At 49.4% G+C, this 23,539-nt stretch overlaps 1 protein-coding gene across 1 annotated transcript in view; it reads left to right on the top strand.

Annotated features, from left to right (window-relative positions):
- The first annotated feature begins 3,221 nt into the window (after positions 1 to 3,221).
- Positions 3,222 to 23,539, top strand: part of VPS45 (vacuolar protein sorting 45 homolog) — an 85,392-nt gene continuing 65,074 nt past the window's right edge. The window contains exons 1-7 of the mRNA XM_082275179.1: positions 3,222 to 3,357; positions 7,409 to 7,543; positions 11,721 to 11,781; positions 13,626 to 13,705; positions 16,246 to 16,314; positions 18,428 to 18,565; positions 20,556 to 20,666. Of these exons, the coding sequence (XP_082131305.1) occupies positions 3,265 to 3,357; positions 7,409 to 7,543; positions 11,721 to 11,781; positions 13,626 to 13,705; positions 16,246 to 16,314; positions 18,428 to 18,565; positions 20,556 to 20,666 (687 nt within the window). The 5' untranslated portion in view covers positions 3,222 to 3,264. The remainder of the gene's footprint in view (positions 3,358 to 7,408; positions 7,544 to 11,720; positions 11,782 to 13,625; positions 13,706 to 16,245; positions 16,315 to 18,427; positions 18,566 to 20,555; positions 20,667 to 23,539) is intronic.

Raw genomic sequence — 23,539 nt, 5'->3', positions numbered from 1 at the left:
CAACCACTTTCCCGCCGTCATATGACGTCCGGTCAGGATAATGCAACCACTTTCCCGCCGTCATATGACGTCGGGTCAGGATAATGCAATCACTTTCCCGCCGTCATATGACGTCGGGTCAGGATAATGCAACCACTTTCCCGCCGTCATATGACGTTGGGTCAGGATAATGCAACCACTTTCCCGCCGTCATATGACGTCGGGTCAGGATAATGCAACCACTTTCCCGCCGTCATATGATGTCCGGTCAGGATAATGCAACCACTTTCCCGCCGTCATATGACGTCCGGTCAGGATAATGCAACCACTTTCCCGCCGTCATATGACGTCCGGTCAGGATAATGCAACCACTTTCCCGCCGTCATATGACGTCCGGTCAGGATAATGCAACCACTTTCCCGCCGTCATATGACGTCCGGTCAGGATAATGCAGCCACTTTCCCGCCGTCATATGACGTCCGGTCAGGATAATGCAACCACTTTCCCGCCGTCATATGACGTCCGGTCAGGATAATGCAACCACTTTCCCGCCGTCATATGACGTCCGGTCAGGATAATGCAACCACTTTCCCGCCGTCATATGACGTCCGGTCAGGATAATGCAACCACTTTCCCGCCGTCATATGATGTCCGGTCAGGATAATGCAACCACTTTCCCGCCGTCATATGACGTCTGGTCAGGATAATGCAACCACTTTCCCGCCGTCATATGACGTCCGGTCAGGATAATGCAACCACTTTCCCGCCATCATATGATGTCCGGTCAGGATAATGCAACCACTTTCCCGCCGTCATATGATGTCCGGTCAGGATAATGCAGCCACTTTCCCGCCGTCATATGACGTCCGGTCAGGATAATGCAACCACTTTCCCGCCGTCATATGATGTCCGGTCAGGATAATGCAACCACTTTCCCGCCGTCATATGACGTCCGGTCAGGATAATGCAACCACTTTCCCGCCGTCATATGACGTCCGGTCAGGATAATGCAACCACTTTCCCGCCGTCATATGACGTCCGGTCAGGATAATGCAACCACTTTCCCGCCGTCATATGACGTCCGGTCAGGATAATGCAACCACTTTCCCGCCGTCATATGACGTCCGGTCAGGATAATGCAACCACTTTCCCGCCGTCATATGACGTCCGGTCAGGATAATGCAACCACTTTCCCGCCGTCATATGACGTCCGGTCAGGATAATGCAGCCACTTTCCCGCCGTCATATGACGTCCGGTCAGGATAATGCAACCACTTTCCCGCCGTCATATGACGTCCGGTCAGGATAATGCAACCACTTTCCCGCCGTCATATGACGTCCGGTCAGGATAATGCAACCACTTTCCCGCCGTCATATGACGTCCGGTCAGGATAATGCAACCACTTTCCCGCCGTCATATGATGTCCGGTCAGGATAATGCAACCACTTTCCCGCCGTCATATGACGTCTGGTCAGGATAATGCAACCACTTTCCCGCCGTCATATGACGTCCGGTCAGGATAATGCAACCACTTTCCCGCCATCATATGATGTCCGGTCAGGATAATGCAACCACTTTCCCGCCGTCATATGATGTCCGGTCAGGATAATGCAGCCACTTTCCCGCCGTCATATGACGTCCGGTCAGGATAATGCAACCACTTTCCCGCCGTCATATGATGTCCGGTCAGGATAATGCAACCACTTTCCCGCCGTCATATGACGTCCGGTCAGGATAATGCAACCACTTTCCCGCCGTCATATGACGTCCGGTCAGGATAATGCAACCACTTTCCCGCCGTCATATGACGTCCGGTCAGGATAATGCAACCACTTTCCCGCCGTCATATGACGTCCGGTCAGGATAATGCAACCACTTTCCCGCCGTCATATGATGTCCGGTCAGGATAATGCAACCACTTTCCCGCCGTCATATGACGTCTGGTCAGGATAATGCAACCACTTTCCCGCCGTCATATGACGTCCGGTCAGGATAATGCAACCACTTTCCCGCCATCATATGATGTCCGGTCAGGATAATGCAACCACTTTCCCGCCGTCATATGATGTCCGGTCAGGATAATGCAGCCACTTTCCCGCCGTCATATGACGTCCGGTCAGGATAATGCAACCACTTTCCCGCCGTCATATGATGTCCGGTCAGGATAATGCAACCACTTTCCCGCCGTCATATGACGTCCGGTCAGGATAATGCAACCACTTTCCCGCCGTCATATGACGTCCGGTCAGGATAATGCAACCACTTTCCCGCCGTCATATGACGTCCGGTCAGGATAATGCAACCACTTTCCCGCCGTCAATCACCTATAGGGAGGGCGGGAAGTGGTTAAAAGTAAGATTTTGACTAAAATCCAATCCCGTACACCTTGTAAGTATGAGAATAGCGGTTCTGTAAAGGGCGATGGATTCGTATTATAGGGGTATTTTTAGTTTGAAAAGGTATTTGAGGCCGGAACTTCGCTTTAAGAACCTATTGACTGTGCGCTCGGCTGGTGGTCCAGCTATGGCCTCATGCTACCAGTAGTGACAATGACCCCCTACACAAATGTAAAACGAGTGAAAAACAGTCAGAAAAGAGGAGTAGGGGAAAAACTGTCAGTGGCCTCCACCTGTGAAACCATTCCTGTTTTGGAGGCCTCATTGTTGCCCATCTAGTGCACCAGTTAATTCCATTAACACCAAAGCAGCTGAAACTGATTAACAACCCCCTCTGCTACTTAACTGACCAGATCAATATCCCAGGAGTTTAATTGACTTGATGCTATATACTATGATTAAAAAGTGTTTCTTTAACCGGCTGCCGACCGCCGCACAACTATATACGGCGGCAGTCAGCCCCGGCCAGGCAAAGTGACGTATATATACGTCACTAGCCTGTCACTTCCTTGTGAGCCAATAGCGGGAGAGCGGTGTATATAATGTTTAACCCAGAAATAGCTGTACAAAGGGGTTCCCTATCAGGGAAGATGAACTATACACAGATTTGATGATATATTATGATTTATTATTATTGTATATTCACACACAGTAACACTAGTGGTGGTGGTGACAACAGAAGAGTGAATAGACCTCACTCCACTCATTACCTCAGCAGCATCTCAGGCCGCACTACAACTCCCGGCGTGCTCTGCGGGTAGACGTCTTCCGACGTTCGTCCGCCCTCCCGGAAGTCCCGACGTATAGTGACTTCGGACTACAGTTCCCGGCAGGCCTCGGGAGGAATCCCGGAAGTGCAGGTGACAGGGAGAAGAGAGAGGAGCAACCATGAATGTGGTGCTGGCAGTGAAGCAGTATGTGTCCAAGATGATAGAGGACAGCGGGCCTGGGATGAAGGTGCTGCTCATGGACAAGGAGACGGTGAGAGGAGAGACGGACCATTGGGGTGTGGGGGTAATACGGGGGGCTATGGTTGGCAATGGGTGTACTGGGGGACCTGTGTGTGGGGGAAGGGAGGAAGGGTTATACTGGGGGAACATTGTGATAGGATAGGAGTTACCTTATGGTGGTGCTAATACTGGGGGAGCATTATGATGGGGGTGTCACTAGGGGACCACTGTGGATTAGGGTATGATAGGGGGGCATTATGGTTGGGGGTGCCATTGGGGGACCACTGTGGATTGGGGTATGATGGGGGCGCATTATGGTGGGGGACTGGGCAACCACTGTGGTTTGGGGTATGATAGGGGTGCATTGTGATGGGGGACCACTGTGGTTTGGGGTATGATAGGGGTGCATTGTGATGGGGGACCACTGTGGTTTGGGGTATGATGATGATGGGGGGGGGGGGGGGGGTTGCAATGTGGATTGGGGCATTATGATGGGGGGTTTCATTAGGCAACCACTGTAGATTAGGGTATGATAGGGGGGCATTATGATGGGGGTTGCCATTGGGGGACCACTGGTGTTTGGGGTATGATAGGGGATGCATGATGGCGGGGGGTTCCATTGGGGGACCACTTTGGTTTGGGGTATGATGGGGGGGGGGCATTATGGCGGGTTAGGCAACCACTGTGGATTGGGGTATGATAGGGGTGCATTATGGTGGGGGACCACTGTGGTTTGGGGTATGATGGGGGGGGGGCATTAAGGTGGGGGTGTCAATAGGCAACCACTGTGGTTTGGGGTATGATAGGGGTGCATTATGATGGGGGACCACTGTGGTTTGGGGTATGATGGGGGGGGGGGGCATTAAGGTGGGGGTGTCAATAGGCAACCACTGTGGATTGGGGTATGATGGGGGGTGCATTATGGTGGGGGACCACTGTGGTTTGGGGTATGATGGGGGGGGGGCATTAAGGTGGGGGTGTCAATAGGCAACCACTGTGGTTTGGGGTATGATAGGGGTGCATTATGATGGGGGACCACTGTGGTTTGGGGTATGATGGGGGGGGGGCATTAAGGTGGGGGTGTCAATAGGCAACCACTGTGGATTGGGGTATGATGGGGGGGGCATTATAGTGGGGGACCACTGTGGATAAGGGTATAATACGGGGGCATTATGGTGGGGGTTGTCACTAGGCAACCACTGTGGATTAGGGTATGATAGGGGTGCATTATGATGGGGGACCACTGTGGTTTGGGGTATGATGGGGGGGGGCATTAAGGTGGGGGTGTCAATAGGCAACCACTGTGGTTTGGGGTATGATAGGGGTGCATTATGATGGGGGACCACTGTGGTTTGGGGTATGATGGGGGGGGGGGCATTAAGGTGGGGGTGTCAATAGGCAACCACTGTGGATTGGGGTATGATGGGGGGTGCATTATGGTGGGGGACCACTGTGGTTTGGGGTATGATGGGGGGGGGGGCATTAAGGTGGGGGTGTCAATAGGCAACCACTGTGGTTTGGGGTATGATAGGGGTGCATTATGATGGGGGACCACTGTGGTTTGGGGTATGATGGGGGGGGGGCATTAAGGTGGGGGTGTCAATAGGCAACCACTGTGGATTGGGGTATGATGGGGGGGGCATTATAGTGGGGGACCACTGTGGATAAGGGTATAATACGGGGGCATTATGGTGGGGGTTGTCACTAGGCAACCACTGTGGATTAGGGTATGATAGGGGGGCATTATGATGGGGGACCACTGTGGTTTGGGGTATGATGGGGGGGGGCATTAAGGTGGGGGTGTCAATAGGCAACCACTGTGGATTGGGGTATGATGGGGGGGGGCATTATAGTGGCGGACCACTGTGGATAAGGGTATAATACGGGGGCATTATGGTGGGGGTTGTCACTAGGCAACCACTGTGGATTAGGGTATGATAGGGGGGCATTATGATGGGGGGGGGGTGTCATTAGGCAACCGCTGTGGTTTGGGGTATGATTGGGGGGGACATTATAGTGGGGGTGTCACCGGGGGGACCACTAGGGCTGGGCGATAAAACGATATGTATCGCGATAGACACGTGATCGATATCCTCAATAAAAAAATTGTTCGATAAAACGTTCAATATTTTTCCTTAAGCAGTCTCACTCATAGCGCTACAAGTCGGCTTCTATTCCTCCTGCCTTTTCTCTTTTTTACAGTTGGAAGTTGCCGCCTACTTGCTCGGAGGCTATGATTGGATAGCGGTTAGGTACTGATTGATTTTCATTGGGACTTTGGAGGCGTTTTTCGATTGGTCCTGGATTAATTTCTGGTTCATCCGAGGTACGCTTCCTCTGTCCTTAGCAATGTGCGGTTGGCGCTAGCGGTGGGGGAGCTGATTGGCTGGATCAGACGCCGCTCCTCCCTTTCCGACTCTTGCAGCCATTTAATGGGGTGATCGGCGGTCCTGAACCACGCCCCCCTGATGACGTCACGCTTTGACGAAACCGGTAGGGGACCGGTGATCGTCCGCCCTGTGTATATCCTGTAGTGTCCTCCTGTTTTACATCGCAGGAGACCGGGCTGCAGCTACCGCACCATCCATTCAGAGATCCCCACAGGATTTTACCTGGATGTGGAGGTCACATCTTTTCAACTTATCACCTGAGCTTCTTATTGGACTTTTTCCTCTCCACGGACTCTCCTTCTACTGTTTTTTCAGTACACTCTGATACATTGTGGAAATTCATCTATATATATATATATATATATATATATATATATATATCAGTAATTGCCTGTTTTTGTGTTTTCCATCAAGCGCTTCTGTTTTCATTTTTTCTTCTTCGTCGGAAGCAAACAGAGGACGCGAAGCAAGTATGGTTGTGTTGACATTTTATTGTCTAAGGCTCCGTTCACATGGAGGCGTTTTGGGGCGTTTTTGGGGCGTTTTTCTGCTCTAGGATCAGCTCTCAAAACGCCCAACAAGACAAATCCTATTCATTTCAATGGCCCCTGTTCACATCTGAGCGTTTTGACGCTGTATACAAAACGCCCAACGCTCAAAAAAGTACATGAGCTTCTTTTTGGGCAGATTACAGGCGTTTTCCATTGATCTCTATTCAATCTAAAAACGCCTGCACAAAAATCGCGGTAAAAATCGCGGTAAAAAACGCCGCAAAAATCGCGGTAAAATCGCGGTAAAAAACGCGCGAAAAACGCTACGCTCAGGTGTGAATGTAGCCTTAAGAACTGATGGGATTATGATCAGAGGAAGGTTAAGTTTAAAATAAAAATGTTTAAATGTAACATTTTTCTCCTGGTCCTTATCAATAATTATCGATATCGACCGATATGAAACACTGATATCGTGATACAGTTTTCAGCCATATCGCCCAGCCCTAGGGACCACTGTGGTTTGGGGTATGATTGGGGGGGCATTATAGTGGGGGGTGTCACCGGGGGACCACTGTGGTTTGGGGTATGATTGGGGGGCATTATAGTGGGGGTGTCACCGGGGGACCACTGTGGTTTGGGGTATGGTGGGGGGCTGGGCAACCACTGTGATTTGGGGTATGATGAGGGGGCATTATGGTGGAGGGACATGGGAAGCCACTGGGGTTTGGGTTATGATAGGGGGGGGTTGCATTATGGTTGGGGGACCAGGCAACAACTGTGGTTTGGGGTATGGTGGGGGCCGGGACTCCTCTGTGGTTTGGGGGATGATAGGGGGGATTATGGTGAGGGTGTTGTCACTGGTGAACCACTGTGGTTTGGGGTATGATGGGGGGGGGGCATTATGGTGGGGGACCACTGTGGATTGGGGTATGATGGTCGGGGTATTGTGGTGGGGTTGTCGCTAGGCAACCAGTATGGATTAGGGTATGGTGGGGGGGGGCATTATGGTGGGGGGGTGCTACTGAGGGACCACTGTGGTTTGAGGTATAATGATGGGGGACCAGAGGAGCTCTGTGGAATGGGGTCTGATGGGTGGGGGGGTACTCAGATTAGCTGTATGTTGCTGTATAATACTCAGTCCATGTGGATGAGGTTTACTTCCTATAACTGATCTCTGTTCTTCTATCTCCTCCCCGCACAGACCAGCTTTGTCAGCATGGTGTACACGCAGTCGGAGATCCTGCAGAAAGAAGTCTATCTGTTTGAGCGGATCGATTCCACCCACCGGGAGAGCATGAAGCACCTGAAAGCCCTCTGTTTCCTGAGACCCACCAAGGTAGAGGACACCGAGAGAGAGGTTGTCACCTGTGCTGTGACAGCAATGGTTCTTGTGTTCAAAATATTACTCATCAAACTTGGAAAAAAAATACATTTATTTTTCAGATTTTTACTCTTTTTTTTTTCCACTTAACCACTTTAAGACCGGAAGGTTTGGCTGCTCAATGACCAGGCCATATTTTGCGATTCGGCACTGCGTGACTTTACCGGATAATTGCGCAGTCGTGCGACGCTGTATCTAAACAAAATTGACGTCCTTTTTTTCCCACAAATAGAGCTTTCTTTTGGTGGTATTTGATCACCTGTGCGATTTTTTTTTTTTTTTTTTTTTTTTTTTTTTTTTGCGCTAGAAACTAAAAAAGAGCGACCGTTTTGAAAAAAAAAACAACATTTTTCACATTCTTTTATATGAAATTCTCCAAAAAAATGTAAAAATCAAAATCTTTTAACATTTTAGGCCAATTTGCTACATATTTTTGGTTAACAAAATCGCAATAAGCGTATTTTGATTGGTTTGCGCAAAAGTTATTGCGTTTACTAACTACGGGAAAGATTTATGTCATTTTTATTGTTTTTTTTTTTTACTTGTAATGGCGGCAATCTGCGATTTTTTTTTTTTAGCGGGACTGCGACATTGCGGCGGACAGATCGGACCCCTAACTGACATTTTCTGACACTTTTGGGGGGACCAGTGACATTACTACAGTAATCAGTGCTAAAAATATGCACTGTTACTGTAAAAATGACACTGGCAGGGAAGGGGTTAACAGTATTGGTGATCAAGGGGTTAAATGTGACACTAGGGGCGTGATTCTAACAGTGGGGGGGGGGCGTGGCTTGTGAAGTCATCACAGAGACACGTGATCCTATATAGCAGGATCACATGACATCTGTGATCACTTTAGGGAGAAGGACAGACGGCTGTGTTTACATCAGCCGTCCCCCCTTCTCTGTCAGCGGGGAGGGGGGGGGGGAGACCGCGTGGCCGGCGGCCATCGGAGCCGCCTGTCACACGCACTGGCTTCCCCGCTGAGGAGCGGGGGCGGGAGCACGATCGCCCCCTAGCTCCTCCCATGCGAGCGCCGTACATGTACGGGACTTTGCCTGGGAGAGCCAGCCTGCTGGGGCTAAAGTGGTTAAAATGCAAAAAAATTTACACAATTCTCATAAGACTTTAGGGTCTCAAAACCCCATTTGTCCCCCCAAAAACAATACATGTGTCAAGTCTTTATCATAAGTAATTACAAAGTTGTAGACTCATTAACAGACACATAGCAGTAATGGGAAAATATTGTCTGGTCCATAGGGGATAAACAGGCGTGAGAGCCGAAGTGGTTACAGGCTGGCTTGGCTGTGAGAACCTTCCGTACCTGTAAGGCGGTCAGCGGGAGCGCTTCTGGGGGCGCATGTGCCCGCCCCCATTAGGAAGCGGGGAAGCCGATCCACAGGACCGGCAGCCACAATTGCCGCCGGGCACCCGCTCCCATTAGGAAGCCTAACCACGGGACTGGCAGACGCGATTGCCGCCTGGTACCCACTCCCATTAGGAAGCCGATCCACGGGACTGGCAGCGACGATTGCCGCCTGACACCCGCCCCCATTAGGAAGCTGATCCACAGGACTTGCAGCCACGATTGCTGCCTGGCACTCGCCCCCATTAGGAAGCTGATCCACAGGACCGGCAGACGCGATTGTCGCCCGGCACTCGCCCCCATTAGGAAGCCGATCCACAGAACCGGCAGCCATAATTTCCGCCTGGCACCCGCCCCCCATTAGGAAGCTGATCCACAGAACCGGCAGCCATGATTTCCGCCTGGCACCCGCCCCGATTAGGAAGCCGATCCACAGAACCGGCAGCCACGATTTCCGCCGATCACCCTCCCCCCATTAGGAAGCCGATCCATGGGACTGGCAGCCGCGATTGCCGCCTGGCACTCGCCCCCATTAGGAATCAGGGAAGCCGATCCACAGGACCGGCAGCCACGATTTCCGCCGGGCACCTGCCCCTATTAGGAAGCCGATCCATGGGACTGGCAGACGCAATTTCCGCCGGGCACCCGCCCACATTAGGAAGCCGATCCACGGGACTGGCAGCCGCGATTGTTGCCTGGCACTCGCCCCCATTAGGAAGCGGGTCCACAGGACCGGCAGCCACGATTTCTGCCGGGCACCCGCTCCCATTAGGAAGCCGATCCACCGAACCGGCAGCCACGATTTCCACCGGGGACCCGCCCCCATTAGGAGGCAAATCCACGGGACTGGCAGCTGCAATTGCTGCCTGGCACTCGCCCCCATTAGGAAGCCGTTCCACAGAACCGACAGCCGCAATTTCCTCCTGGCACTCGCCCCCATTAGGAAGCTGATCCACAGGACCGGCAGACGCGATTGTCGCCCGGCACTCGCCCCCATTAGGAAGCCGATCCACAGAACCGGCAGCCATGATTTCCGCCTGGCACCCGCCCCCCATTAGGAAGCTGATCCACAGAACCGGCAGCCATGATTTCCGCCTGGCACCCGCCCCGATTAGGAAGCCGATCCACAGAACCGGCAGCCACGATTTCCGCCGATCACCCTCCCCCCATTAGGAAGCCGATCCATGGGACTGGCAGCCGCGATTGCCGCCTGGCACTCGCCCCCATTAGGAATCAGGGAAGCCGATCCACAGGACCGGCAGCCACGATTTCCGCCGGGCACCTGCCCCTATTAGGAAGCCGATCCATGGGACTGGCAGACGCAATTTCCGCCGGGCACCCGCCCACATTAGGAAGCCGATCCACGGGACTGGCAGCCGCGATTGTTGCCTGGCACTCGCCCCCATTAGGAAGCGGGTCCACAGGACCGGCAGCCACGATTTCTGCCGGGCACCCGCTCCCATTAGGAAGCCGATCCACCGAACCGGCAGCCACGATTTCCACCGGGGACCCGCCCCCATTAGGAGGCAAATCCACGGGACTGGCAGCTGCAATTGCTGCCTGGCACTCGCCCCCATTAGGAAGCCGTTCCACAGAACCGACAGCCGCAATTTCCTCCTGGCACTCGCCCCCATTAGGAAGCCGATCCACAGAACCGGCAGCCATGATTTCCGCCGGGCACCCACCCCCATTAGGAAGCCGATCCACGGGACTGGCAGCCACGATTACCGCTTTTCACCCGCAAATGCTCCCCGCTGAGAGAGAACAACGGTCTGCTGTTGTAAATACAGCAGCCCGTTGTTCTCTCTGGAATGTACACAGAGAGCCTGTGTTCCTCCTATTTATGATCACAGGTCTCGGTGTTGATTCCACAAGTCCCTCCCCCATACAGTTATAAAACACCCCCTAGGCCAGTGATGGCGAACCTTGGCACCCCAGATGTTTTGAAACTACATTTCCCATGATGCTCATGCCCTCTTCATTGTAGTTGAGCATCATGGGAAATGTAGTTCCAAAACATCTGGGGTGCCAAGGATCACCATCGCTGTCCTAGGCTCACACTTAACCCTTCGATCGCCCCTGGGTTAACCCCTTCCCTGCCAGTGTCATTATTACAGTAACAGTGCATATTTTTAGCACTGATTCCTGTAGTAATGTCACTGGTCCCCCCAAAAGTGTCAAATGTCAGTTAGGGGTCCGATCTGTCCGCCGCAATGTCGCAGTCCCGCTAAAAAAATCGCAGATCGTGTCATCACTAGTTAAAAAAACAAAAATTACATAAATCTTTCCCGTAGTTTGTAGACGCAATAACTTTTGCGCAAACCAATCAAAATACGCTTATTGCAATTTTTTTTTTTTTACCAAAAATGTAGCAGAAAACAAATTGGCCTAAAATGTTAAAAAATGTTTTTTTTTTGGGAATGTTACATAGCAGAATGTGAAAAATATTTTTTTTTTTTCAAAATTGTCGCTCTTTTTTTTGTCTATAGCACAAAAATTAAAAATCGCACAGGTGATAGCATACCACCAAAAGAAAGCTCTGTTTGTGGGAAAAAAAGGACGTCAATTTAGTTTGAGTAAAGCGTCGCACGGCCGCGCAATTGTCAGTTAAAGTAATGCAGTGCCGAATCGCAAAATAGGGCCTGGTCAGAAAGGGGGGCAAATCTTTCCGTTGCTGAAGTGGTTAAAGTAAAGCTGTAGATGTCCCTTTTCAGGGGAACCGGCTTTTAAAACCAATTTTTTATTTTTTTTTCCCCCATACAGGAAAACGTTGAGTATTTGATCAAGGAGCTTCGCAGACCCAAGTACAGCGTCTACTTCCTCTGTGAGTAGTCAGATAATGTGTGAAGTGACGTGGGTTGGTAATGGGTTTCTATATAGCCTGACCCTCTAGAGCAGTGATGGTGAACCTTGGCACCCCAGATGCTTTGGAACTACATTTCCCATGATGCTCAGGCACGCTGCAATGTAGTTGAGCATCATGGGAAATGTAGTTCCAAAACATCTGGGGTGCCAAGGTTCCGCAATCACTGCACAGCCATTTTCAGATCTCTCCAGAGATGATCAAGTCGGGACAATGGATGGGCCACTCAAGGACATTCACAGAGTTGTCCCGTAGCCACTCCTTTGTTATTTTGGCTCTTTGCTTAGTGTCATTGTCCTGCTGGAAGATGAACCTTCGCCCCAGTCTGAGGTCCAGAGGGCTCTGGCGCAGGTTTTAATCAAGGATGTCTCTGCACATTGCTGCATTCATCTTTCCCTCGATCCTGACTAGTCTCCCAGTTTCTGCCGCTGAAAAAAAATCCCGACAGCATGATGCTGCCACCACCATGCTTCACTGTAGGGATGGTATTGGCCAGGTGATGAGTGATGCCTGGTTTCCTGTAGACCTGACACTTGCCATTCAGGTCATCAAGGATATCTTTGTACATTGCTGCATTCATCTTTCCCTCGATCCTGACTAGTCTCCCAGTTCCTGCCACGTTCCTGCCACTAAAAAAAACCCCGACAGCATCATGCTGCCACCACCATGCTTCACTGTAGGGACGGTATTGGCCAGGTGATGAGTGATGCCTAGTTTCCTCTAGACATGACACTTGCCATTCAGGTCATCAAGGATATCTTTGTACATTGCTGCATTCATCTTTCCCTCGATCCTGACTAGTCTCCCAGTTCCTGCCACTGAAAAAAATCCCCACAGCATGATGCTGTCACCACCATGCTTCACTGTAGGGATGGTATTGGCCAGGTGATGAGTGATGCCTGGTTTCCTCTAGACATGACACTTGCCATTCAGGTCATCAAGGTTTTCATCAAGGATATCTTTGTACATTGCTGCATTCATCTTTCCCTCGATCCTGACTAGTCTCCCAGTTCCTGCCCCTGAAAAACATCCCCACAGCATGATGCTGCCACCACCATGCTTCACTGTAGGGATGGTATTGGCCAGGTGATGAGCGGTGCCTGGTTTTCTCCAGACATGATGGTTGCCATTCATGCCAAAAAGTTCAATCTTTGTTTCATCAGACCAGAGAATTTTGTTTCTCATGGTCTGAGAGTCCTTCAGGTGCCTTTTGGCAAACTCCAGGCAGGCTGTCATGTGCCTTTTACTGAGGAGTGGCTTCCGTCTGGCCATACAGGCCTGATTGGTGGAGTGCTGCAGAGATGGTTGTTCTTTTCAAAGGTTCTCCTCTCTCCACAGAGAAATGCTGGAGCTCTGTCTGAGTGACCATCAGGTTCTTGGTCATTCACACCTGAGACCTTTAACACTTAACGAGTCACATGACACTGGGGAGAGAAAATGGATAATTGGGCCCAATTTGGACATTGTCACTTAGGGGTGTACTCACTTTTGTTGCCAGCGGTTTAGACATTAATGGCTGTGTGTTGAGTCATTTTGAGGGGACAGCAAATTTACACTGTTATACAAGCTGTACACTCACTACTTTACATTGTAGCAAAGTGTCATTTCTTCAGTGTTGTCACATGAAAAGATAGAATAAAATATTCACAAAAATGCGAGGGGTGTACTCACTTTTGTGAAATACTGTATTTTAATCTAAGATCTCATCTCTTGAAGGATAATGTCTATATAAGTAACTTCCTTGGTAACATGCAAATTGCTAAAAACCACAGCTAATTCGTATATTTGTATTCTTTGATCTGCAGACTTCAGCAATGTGATCAGCAAGAGTGATGTGAAGTCCCTAGCGGAGGCTGATGAGCAGGAGGTGGTGGCTGAAGTCCAGGTGAGTGTGTGTGTGTGTGTGTATATGTATATGTGTATATATATATATATATATATATATATATATATATATATATATATATATATATATATACAACCGCTTATTGATGAATATGAAACTTTTTTTGTTGTAATACACAGAGGACATAATAGACAGGCAAAGAGGCGACTGAACAATTGGCAGCCATTAAGTCCCGGTTCACTTATATGTGATGACAGACACTGTGATGTCTGTGCAATGCAAATTCAGCCATACAGATTGTATGGCTAAATTGGCATTGGATTCAGACAGAACACGCACAGGACCCTTTTTTGGGTCCGCAACAAAATAGGATCTCATAGGTGTTCACACCTATGCGATATGCGAACTGATCTGTGGGTGTCGTTAATAAATAAATATATATATATATATATATATATATATATATATATATATATATATATATATATATATATATATATATATATATATATATAATTTTAGCAAAGACTCTGGAGAATAAAATGGCGATCATTGCAATTTTTTTTGCTCCGGTATTTGCGCAGCAGTCTTTCAAACCCAATTTTTTTGGTTAAAAATTAAGTTTCACTGCATTTAACCACTTGCCGACTGCCCACAGTATATTTACTGCGGCGGTCAGCCCCTCACAGGCAGAGCGACGTAGGTGTACGTCGCTAGCCTGTGAGGCTCTGGGGAGCGAGCGCACGCCGCCGGAGGCGCGCTCCCGCTCGGTCACGGACCCCCCCCCCCCCCCCCGCGCGTGTGACCGGTCACTCGGCGATCGTCGGGGGAGAGGGAGAAAGTCAGGCGGCTAGTGTAAACAAGCCGCCTGTCATTCTCCCCGGTGTAGACACGACGATCACACGGTTCTACTATGTAGGACCGTTGATCATTGTTCCTACACCTCAAGCCACAGCCAATCACGCCCCTAGGGACACACACAGCCCCTCCCTCTCAAATAAAGTTAACCTCTTCACTGCCAGTGTATTTTTACAGTAACAGTGCATATGTATAGCACTGATTACTGTAGTAATGTCACTGGTACCCCCAAAAGTGTCAGTCAAGGGACCGATCTGTCCGCCGCAATGTCGCAGTACCGCAAAAAAAATCGCAGATTGCGCCATTACGCGTAAAAAAAAAAAAAAACAACAAAAATGACAGAAATCTTTCCCTTTGTTAGTAAACGCGATAACTTTTGCGCAAACCAATCAAAATACGCTTTTTGCGATTTTTTTTTTTTTTTTTTTTTTTTTACCAAACATATGTAGCATAAAACAAATTGGCCGAAAATGTTAAAAACTTTTGATTTTTACATTTTTTTGGGGGGGAATTTCATATAAAAAAATGTGAAAAATATTGTTATTTTTGCAAAATTGTCGCTCTTTTTTTGTTTATAGCGCATGATCAAAAAATCGCACAGGTGATCAAATACCACCAAAAGAAAGCTCTGTTTGTGGGAAAAAAAGGACGCCAAATTCGTTTAGGTACAGCGTCGCACGACCGCGCAATGGTCCGTTAAAGTCACGCAGTGCCGAATCGCAAAATACCCCCTGGTCAGGAAGGGGGTAAAATCTTCCGGGGCTTAAGTGGTTAATAAAACTAAACAGTAAAGTTAGCTTTTTTTTTTTGTTATGAAAGATGTCACGCCGAGTAAATGGATACCCAAAATGTTACACATGTTTAAAACTGCGCACACCTGTGGAATGGCGACAAACTACGGTCAATAAATAGGCGACGCTTTAAACATTTTTTAACAGTTACCAGTTTAGAGTCAGAGTGTAGCTCTTCTACACTGATCACTTTTATTGCTGTCAAAAGCAAAATAAACATCCCTTGTGACACCAATATGCAGTGACAGGTACTCTTTATGGAGGGATCGAGGGTCTAAAAGACCCCAAACTCCTCCACTGCACTTGAAAGTATTCAAAAGGCTGAAAACTGCATTTTGGAATACACTCACTTTTTAAATTTGGCGCCTTTAGCAGTTGAGTAACCCGAACGTGACGTCATGGACGCCGCCTCCGGGTTACGTCATCGGAGACCCGATCAAAGCCGCATCCGGTATTGATCGGGACTCCAACCAGCCGGTGGATGCGCCGGCTGGTTGCTCGGGTCTCCCAGTGGGACGGGAGACCCAGGCAGAGCCGCGGGAGGTGGGGGTCCCCTCCCGCTCGCTGGGGTAACGATCAAGCGGCTCCCAAGCCGCATCTGTCTTTACCGCCTGAAAGCCGACTGCCGGCTCTAAAAAATGGTACCGGGATGATGCCTCTAACTGCAGGCATCACCCCGGTACAACCACTTATTGCAGCCGACGTAGAGCTACGGCGATTTGCGGTAAGTGGTTAAATTGGGGGGTTTTTGTTCCATTTTAATTCGGGGGAGCAGTGTGGCAAAGCTTTCAGTTAAATATTCCAAAGTTGAAGAGCTCCACAGCCGTACAAATAGTGAATAAATATTCTTGTTACGATTGACCTTTGCACATTGGTCCAGTCTCTTCTATGTAGTTGTACACTAATCTTTTTTACTTTTTTTTTTTTTAGGAATTTTATGGAGATTACATAGCTGTGAACCCCCATGTGTTCTCATTAAACATCATGGGTTGTTATCAGGTAAGAGTCCTCATTTTTTATATTAAGTCTGCTATTACAGCCAAGAATATGGTTAGCTTTGATTTATGAAGAGATCCTGAAGACCAGACGACAAGTAAATAAACTCTAAACACCTTCATCTGACTTCCCTTTGAGGCTGCATGACCCCTGACCCTCTGTCTGGACAGTGCTGATTGGCCCTGTGCTGATCACCTGCTCCCCCCCTAGAATAAACTCTATAGCAATACCTGGTTGAGAATCCTGTGGCAACATCACCCTGGTGGGGTACCACACTGCCATGATATACACTGGGAATATTGTGGGAACTCCTTCAAATGGTAGACGAAAGGAGTCCCACAAGAGCAAGCTTCATCTTTGTTTAATGGGTTATTCTTGAAGACCGCAAAGGATAAGGTGTCATTGATCCTTGTGGAAAGAGACGTTTTTTTGGATACCTATGTTACCTATGATACCTATTTACTGTTGTGGGTTTAGTATAAAGATCATAGTGAAAAAACTATCAGCGCAAGACTAAGTGAAATTCAAATGTGTATAAATGTGCTACCGAAGAAGCCAAACGGAGCCCACGCTCCAGGCGTAACGCGTATAGGGAGGCGGAGCCTGCGTGCCTGACGCCGATCGCTCGGGTGCTACTCTCTAACACTGAATGCCATAACAGCAGGCACGGCTGAGTGCCCAACAAATGTGAGTTACCCCTTTATGCTCAATAAAAGCTCATTATTTACATTCAGAGAGCACTAGATCTTTGCTTTATCTTTATTTTATGTCCTGGCGACCCCCGGAGGTGAAGGCTGGAGAGGTTACCTGTGATAGTCTGTTTATCCCCTGATATGCTCATGCTGGCCCGTTTGGGTCTGGTATCAAGGTGAGAGGCCAATCTTACTGGTGGAGGGAGTTCACACACTGGTGGTTCCTGCTTGATTCACAAGGGATTGAGGCTGTCCTGTCATCACCTGGATATACTAATCATTACTTTGGAGCACTTTATATGAACATTTATGTTTCATCAGAGCACATATGATGGACACCATATTTTGTTGATAACACTTGTTGATTCATTAATCACTTATTATTTTTGTGCACTTCTGGCGCAGCACGTTTTTTGATTTTTAGTATAAAGATCGTCCGATATCGGTTTTTCGTTGCCGATACCGATATTTTGGCCAATGCATATCGGTATTGGCTGATATTTTTGTACATTTAAAAAAAATTTTTTTTTTTGACAGGTACTTTTTGTGGAGGGATCTGGGGGCCTAAAAGACCCCAAACCCCTCCTCTGCACTTTAAAGCATTCAAAACGCCAAGTTTGGCTGTTTTGAATGATCGCATTTTTTTTAAATCTGGCGCCGAGTACCCAGAAGTGATGTCATGTAAGCACTTCCAGGTTTTTACATGGAGACCCGATCAGAGCTGAATGCAGCTTTGATCAGGTCTTCGGCGGCCGTGCAGGCTGGTTGTCCGGGTCTCCCGGTGGGACAGGAGACCCGGGCGAGCCGGGGGAGGGGGGCGTCCCCTCCCGCTCCTTGTAATGACAGCCAAGCGGCTTCTCAGCCTGGTTCTCAGGCCTGGTTCTCAGGCTGGTTGACCGGGACTCCCAGTTGGACGGGAGACCCAGGTGAGCCTGGGGAGGGGGGCGTCCCCTCCCGCTCCTTGTAATGACAGCCGAGCGGCTTCTCAGCCGCATCAGCTGTCATTACAAGACAGCCGACCGTCGGCTATGGACGCCGGTACCGGGGTGATGCCTCTAGCTGCAGGCATCACTCCGATACAAGCACTTTCCCGAAATATCGGCAATATCGGTAACCTCAGGGGCCGATTCCGATATATCGGGGAAAGTGCATATCGGCCTTGCCGATAATCGGTCGATCCCTAGTTTAGTAACACTTTATGTGCACACAATGCCTGGCACTGTAGTATTGTTGGCAGTAGTTTATATTTGTTCTAATTTTTTTTTTTCAGGATTATGTCTTTTGACCCCCTGCAACGTAGCGTTGGCTGCTTAAGTGGCCAGTTTCCATGCCTGAGTGCGGTCACATGGGGGCAGAAGGAGGGCTACCCAGGAAGTACGGAAAAACCATGGACCCCCTTACTAATACTTGTTCTTGTATTTCAGGGTCGAAATTGGGATCCATTCCAATTGTCCAGAGCAACACAAGGCCTTACCGCCTTGCTCCTCTCCTTGAAGAAATGCCCCATGATCCGGTATCAGCTCTCCTCTGACATGGCTAAAAGGCTAGCCGAGGGTGTAAAGGTGGGTATCTGAAATCGGGGTTGGTTCTTTTAACCGCATTAAGACCGCCCGCTGCAGATTTACTGCGGGAGGCAGCCTCTGCTGTGCGAACTGACATAGCCCTATGTCGGTCGTGTGCGTGGTGATAGGGGTGATCAGGTGCTGCCGCTGGCGCGCTTCCGTCCTGTCCCCACTATGCAGAGGGGATGGCGATGCACGGCGTTGGCGGGTGCGATTGCCGTCGGGCACCCGCGATCGCTCCCCCTGAGAGAGAAGGACGCTTGGCTGTTGTAAACACAGCTGCCCGTTCTTCTCTCTGAAATGATCACAGAGCGCCTGTGATCCTTCTATATAGGATCACAGGTCTCTATGGTCATTTCACAAGCCCACCCCCCCCCACACTTAGAAAACAGTCTCCTAGGCTCACACTTAACCCTTTGATCACCCACAGGGTTAACCCCTTCCCTGCCAGTGTCATTATTACAGTAACAGTGCATATTTTTAGCACTGATTACTGTAATAATGTCACTGGTTATCCCCCCCCTGTACGTCGCTTCGCGGGATCGCTAGTGGGGGCGCAGGTGCCCATTCGCCACAAGGGAAGCTAATCAGCAGGACCGGTGGTCGCGATTGCCGCCGGGCACCTGCGGTCGCTCCCCGTAGAGACAGAACAGTGGCCTACTGTTGTAAACACAGCAGACTGCTGTTCTGTCAGTGATGAATGCAGGGATTCTGTGTTCCTCCTATTTAGAAACACATGTCTCTGTGTTCATGCAGCAAGCCCACCCCCACACAGTTAAAAAAACACCCCCTAGGGACATATTTAACTTTTATCCCCCCCTTCTATATAGGATCACCGCTCTCTATGGTCATTCCATGAGGGCCACCCCCATAGAGTTAGAATCACTCCCCTAGGCTCGCATTTAACCCCTTGATCACCCACAGTGTTAATGCCTTCCCCACAGGTCTCTATTGTCATTCCATAAGCCCCACCCCCATAGAGTTAGAATCACTCCCCTAGGCTCGCATTTAACCCCTTGATCACCCACAGTGTTAATGCCTTCCCCACAGGTCTCTATGGTCATTCCACAAGCCTCGCCCCCCATAGAGTTAGAATCACTCCCCTAGGCTCACATTTAACCTATTGATCACCCACAGTGTTCACGCCTTCCCTGCCAGTGTCATTATTACAGTAACAGTGCATATTTATAGCACTGATTAATGTAGTAATGTCACTGGTACCCCCAAAAGTGTCAAAAATGTCAGTTAGGGGTCCAATCTGTCGCCATTACTAGTTTTAAAAAAATAAATAAATAAATAAAAATGACATAAATCTTTGCCGTAGTTAGTAAACGCAATAACTTTTGTGCAAACCAATCAAAATACGCTTTTTTTTTTTTTTTACCAAACATAGGTAGCATAAAACAAATTGGCCGAAAATGTAAAAAATTTTTGATTTTTACATTTTTTTTGGGGGGAATTTCATATAAAAAAAAGGGAAAAATATTGCTATTTTTGCAAAATTGACGCTCTTTTTTTTTGTTTATAGCGCGTGATCAAAAAATCTCACAGGTGATCAAATACCGCCAAAAGAAAGCTCTGTTTGTGGGGAAAAAAAGGACGCCAAATTCGTTTAGGTACAGCGTCGCACGACCGCGCAATTGTCCGTTAAAGTCACGCAGTGCCGAATCGCAAAATACCCCCTGCCAGGAAGGGGGTAAAATCTTCCGGGGCTTAAGTGGTTAAGGGGGTAAATCCTGCCGGTCCAGAAGTAGAGTGTATTACTAGCCCCTATTGTGTCCCTGATGAAAAATTTCCCCTCCCCTTTTTGGTTCTGGTCTTCCGTCACTAGGACAAATCGAGAAGGTGAATCTTCCCCATCGTTTGACACAGACAGAAGTAAAAACTTTGACAGGTTCTAACCCCTTTGCATGCTATCCAAGACTAGAAAAGTTGTGTAAAATAGTTGTACAATGCACTGATCCGGTCACTGTGATCCTTTATTTTCCAGCAAGTCATTACAAAGGAGTATGAGCTGTTTGACTTCCGTCGTACTGAAGTGCCGCCCTTGCTCCTCATCCTGGATCGCACCGATGATGCCATCACACCCCTGCTAAACCAGGTGGGCATAAATCATTCTTATCAGTTTCCCAATAAACTTTTTATTTCCATACAATGCTGTTTGTTTTTCATACTTGTAAGGCCCCTTTGTAAGGCCCCTTTTCACACGGGCGATCCGATCCACCTTGTCGGACCTGATCGGATCCTCAATGCATCCCTATGAGGCAGCAGAGACCTCTCCGCTGACACCCGCTGCTATCTGACCCTATTTTCCATCTGTCTGGAGGATCGGATCGGTTGGGATCGGATTAGAACGGACAGGCGGTCCCATCCGATCTCCCCATAGAGGACAGCGGGGATCTGACAGCTCCATCTCTGCACACAGAGCGAAAACGGAGTGGTCATCCGTCTGCTCAGCGGGGATCGGCGGATTGAACCCCCCCCCGCTGAGCAGAATGGACTCCATCGGGCGGTGCGCCCTTGTGAAAGGGGCCTAAAAATCGACACACTTGTTCTTGATTTATTTTTTTTAAATTCTTGTATTCAGTGCCTAGAGCAGGGGTGTCAAACTCAGTATCATCGTGGGCAACAGCAGCATTATGGTTGCCCTCAAAGGGCCGGTTATATCTCTAAGATTATATGTCCAGAGCACCCCATGTCCCCTTACACCCTTACATGAGATGTCAGGAGCGCCCCCCACAGGGCCGGCCCTACCATGGGTCCCGCTGGGTCCATTGGACCCAGGCGGCACTTTTAGAAGGGCGGCATTGCACCTCTAACACTCTCGGCTCAGCACTGCGCATGCCCAGTTCTGGAGCCGGCTGAGAGTCTCCAATGAGCATTCTGAGTGCCTCTGCTGCTATTTGTTCCCTCGCCCAGCGCGCCTCATTTGATTTCATCACAGCAGATGGCGGGAGGGGGAGGAGTGGAGCCTGCAGTGAGTGGAGGATCAAATTCTTGGACCCAGGCAGCACAATATCTTGGGCCAGCCCTGCCCCCACACCATCAGACATCAAGAGTCACCCACCCTTCCTTGCATCACAATGCACCCCCTTACCTTGTGCTGCTGCCAGGAAGAAGATGCAGGTGGATCTGGGAAGAAGTGCAGGGTCTGAAGGAGAACCAGAAGAGGGCTGGAGAGTCTGCTGAATGCTGAGATCAGGGGAGGCAGAGGCAAGGGGGTGTTGCGGCTGCACAGAGAGGTGCAGGATCTGTAGGAGTAGTTCTGCCCTCCTCTCTGCTGCGGACTGCTGAGAAGTGGGGTGGGGTGTGGACAAAGCTGCACAGAGGAGTGCGGGATCTGGTAAAGGTGTTCTGTCCTCTCTGCTGCCGACTACTGAGACAAGGTGGGGGCAGAGACGAGGGGGGTGCCGCAGCTGCAGGAGAGGTGCGAGGGCCACATGAAATGGCCTGGGGGGCTGCATTCGGCCCACGGGCCTTGTGTTTGATACCTATGGCCTAGAGCAGTGGTCCTCAACTCCGGTCCTCGGGGCCCACTAACAGGCCAGGTTTGCAAGATAACTAAATTACATCCCAGGTGATATAATTTGCTGCTCAGTGATTGCAGTACTCTAGTCTGCATCTCCCCAAGGTAATGCCTAAAATCTGGCCTGTTAGTGGGCCCCGAGGACCGGAGTTGAGGACCACTGGCCTAGAGGTTCTGGACTTTCAGGAGTGCCATTCCCATTAGTCCCTGCTCCTGTGGAGCTCAGTTGTGTGTCTGTGACAGTTGTGCAGGCAGTTGGATCTGTTTGGTCAGAAACAGGTTCACCTACTATTTACAGTATCTCACAAAAGTGAGTACACCCGTAACATTTTTGTAAATATTTTCTTCTATCTTTTCATGTGACAACACTGAAGAAATGACACTTTGCTACAATGTAAAGTAGTGAGTGTACAGCTTGTATAACAGTGTAAATTTGCTGTCCCCTCAAAATAACTCAACAAACAGCCATTAATGTCTAAACCGCTGGCAACAAAAGTGAGTACACCCCTAAGTGAAAAAATGTCCAAATTGGGCCCAAAGTGTCAATATTTTGTGTGACCACCATTATTTTCCAGCACTGCCTTAACCCTCTTGGGCATGGAGTTCACCAGAGCTTCACAGTTGCCACTGGAGTCCTCTTCCCCTCCTCCATGATGACATCACAGAGCTGGTGGATGTTAGAGACCTTGCACTCCTCCATCTTCTATTTGAGGATGCCCCACAGATGCTCAATAGGGTTTAGATCTGGAGACATGCTTGGCCAGTCCAATGCCTTTACCCTCAGCTTCTTTAGCAAGGCAGTGGTTGTCTTGGAGGAGTGTTTGGGGTCGTTCTCATGTTGGAATACTGCCCTGTGGCCCAGTCTCTGAAGGGAGGGGATCATGCTCTGCTTCAGTATGTCACAGTACATGTTGGCATTCATGGTTCCCTCAATGAACTGTAGCTTCCCAGTGCTGCCATGTGATTGGCTTATTAGCAATTTGTGTTACCATGCAGTTGGACAGGTGTACCTAATAAAGTGGCCGGTGAGTCCCTGCCCTCAAGGAGCTTATAATCTAAGTTCCCTAACTAGGGGTGCACCGATCCGGCTTTTCTAGTACCGATATCTGGCATTGTGCATCTGCCAATACCGATCCGGAACTACACACACACAATATGCATGCGGCTGCAGTACAGAGCAAAGCCGCTGCATCATGTGTATGGCTCCTCCATTCACAGGCGGAGTGCATCTGATATCACTCCTCCTGTGAGCCGGACCTATACAGGAAGTAGCGGCTTTCATCTCATACTACCATCATACTACTACTACACCACGTAAGGGACGGCTGAGCCGGGACTCAGCAAAACTGGATCGGCACGTGGATCGGTAAATTTTACCGATCCAGCTATTGCGGCAGTATCGGCGCCGATATCCGATCCCAATATCGGATCGGTGCATCCCTATCCCT

This window comes from Pelophylax lessonae (assembly GCF_965119305.1).
Source record: "Pelophylax lessonae genome assembly, chromosome: 13".
NCBI lineage: Eukaryota > Metazoa > Chordata > Amphibia > Anura > Ranidae > Pelophylax > Pelophylax lessonae.
Note: the sequence above shows the minus strand (reverse complement) of the source record. Positions and strands in the feature narration are given on the sequence as shown.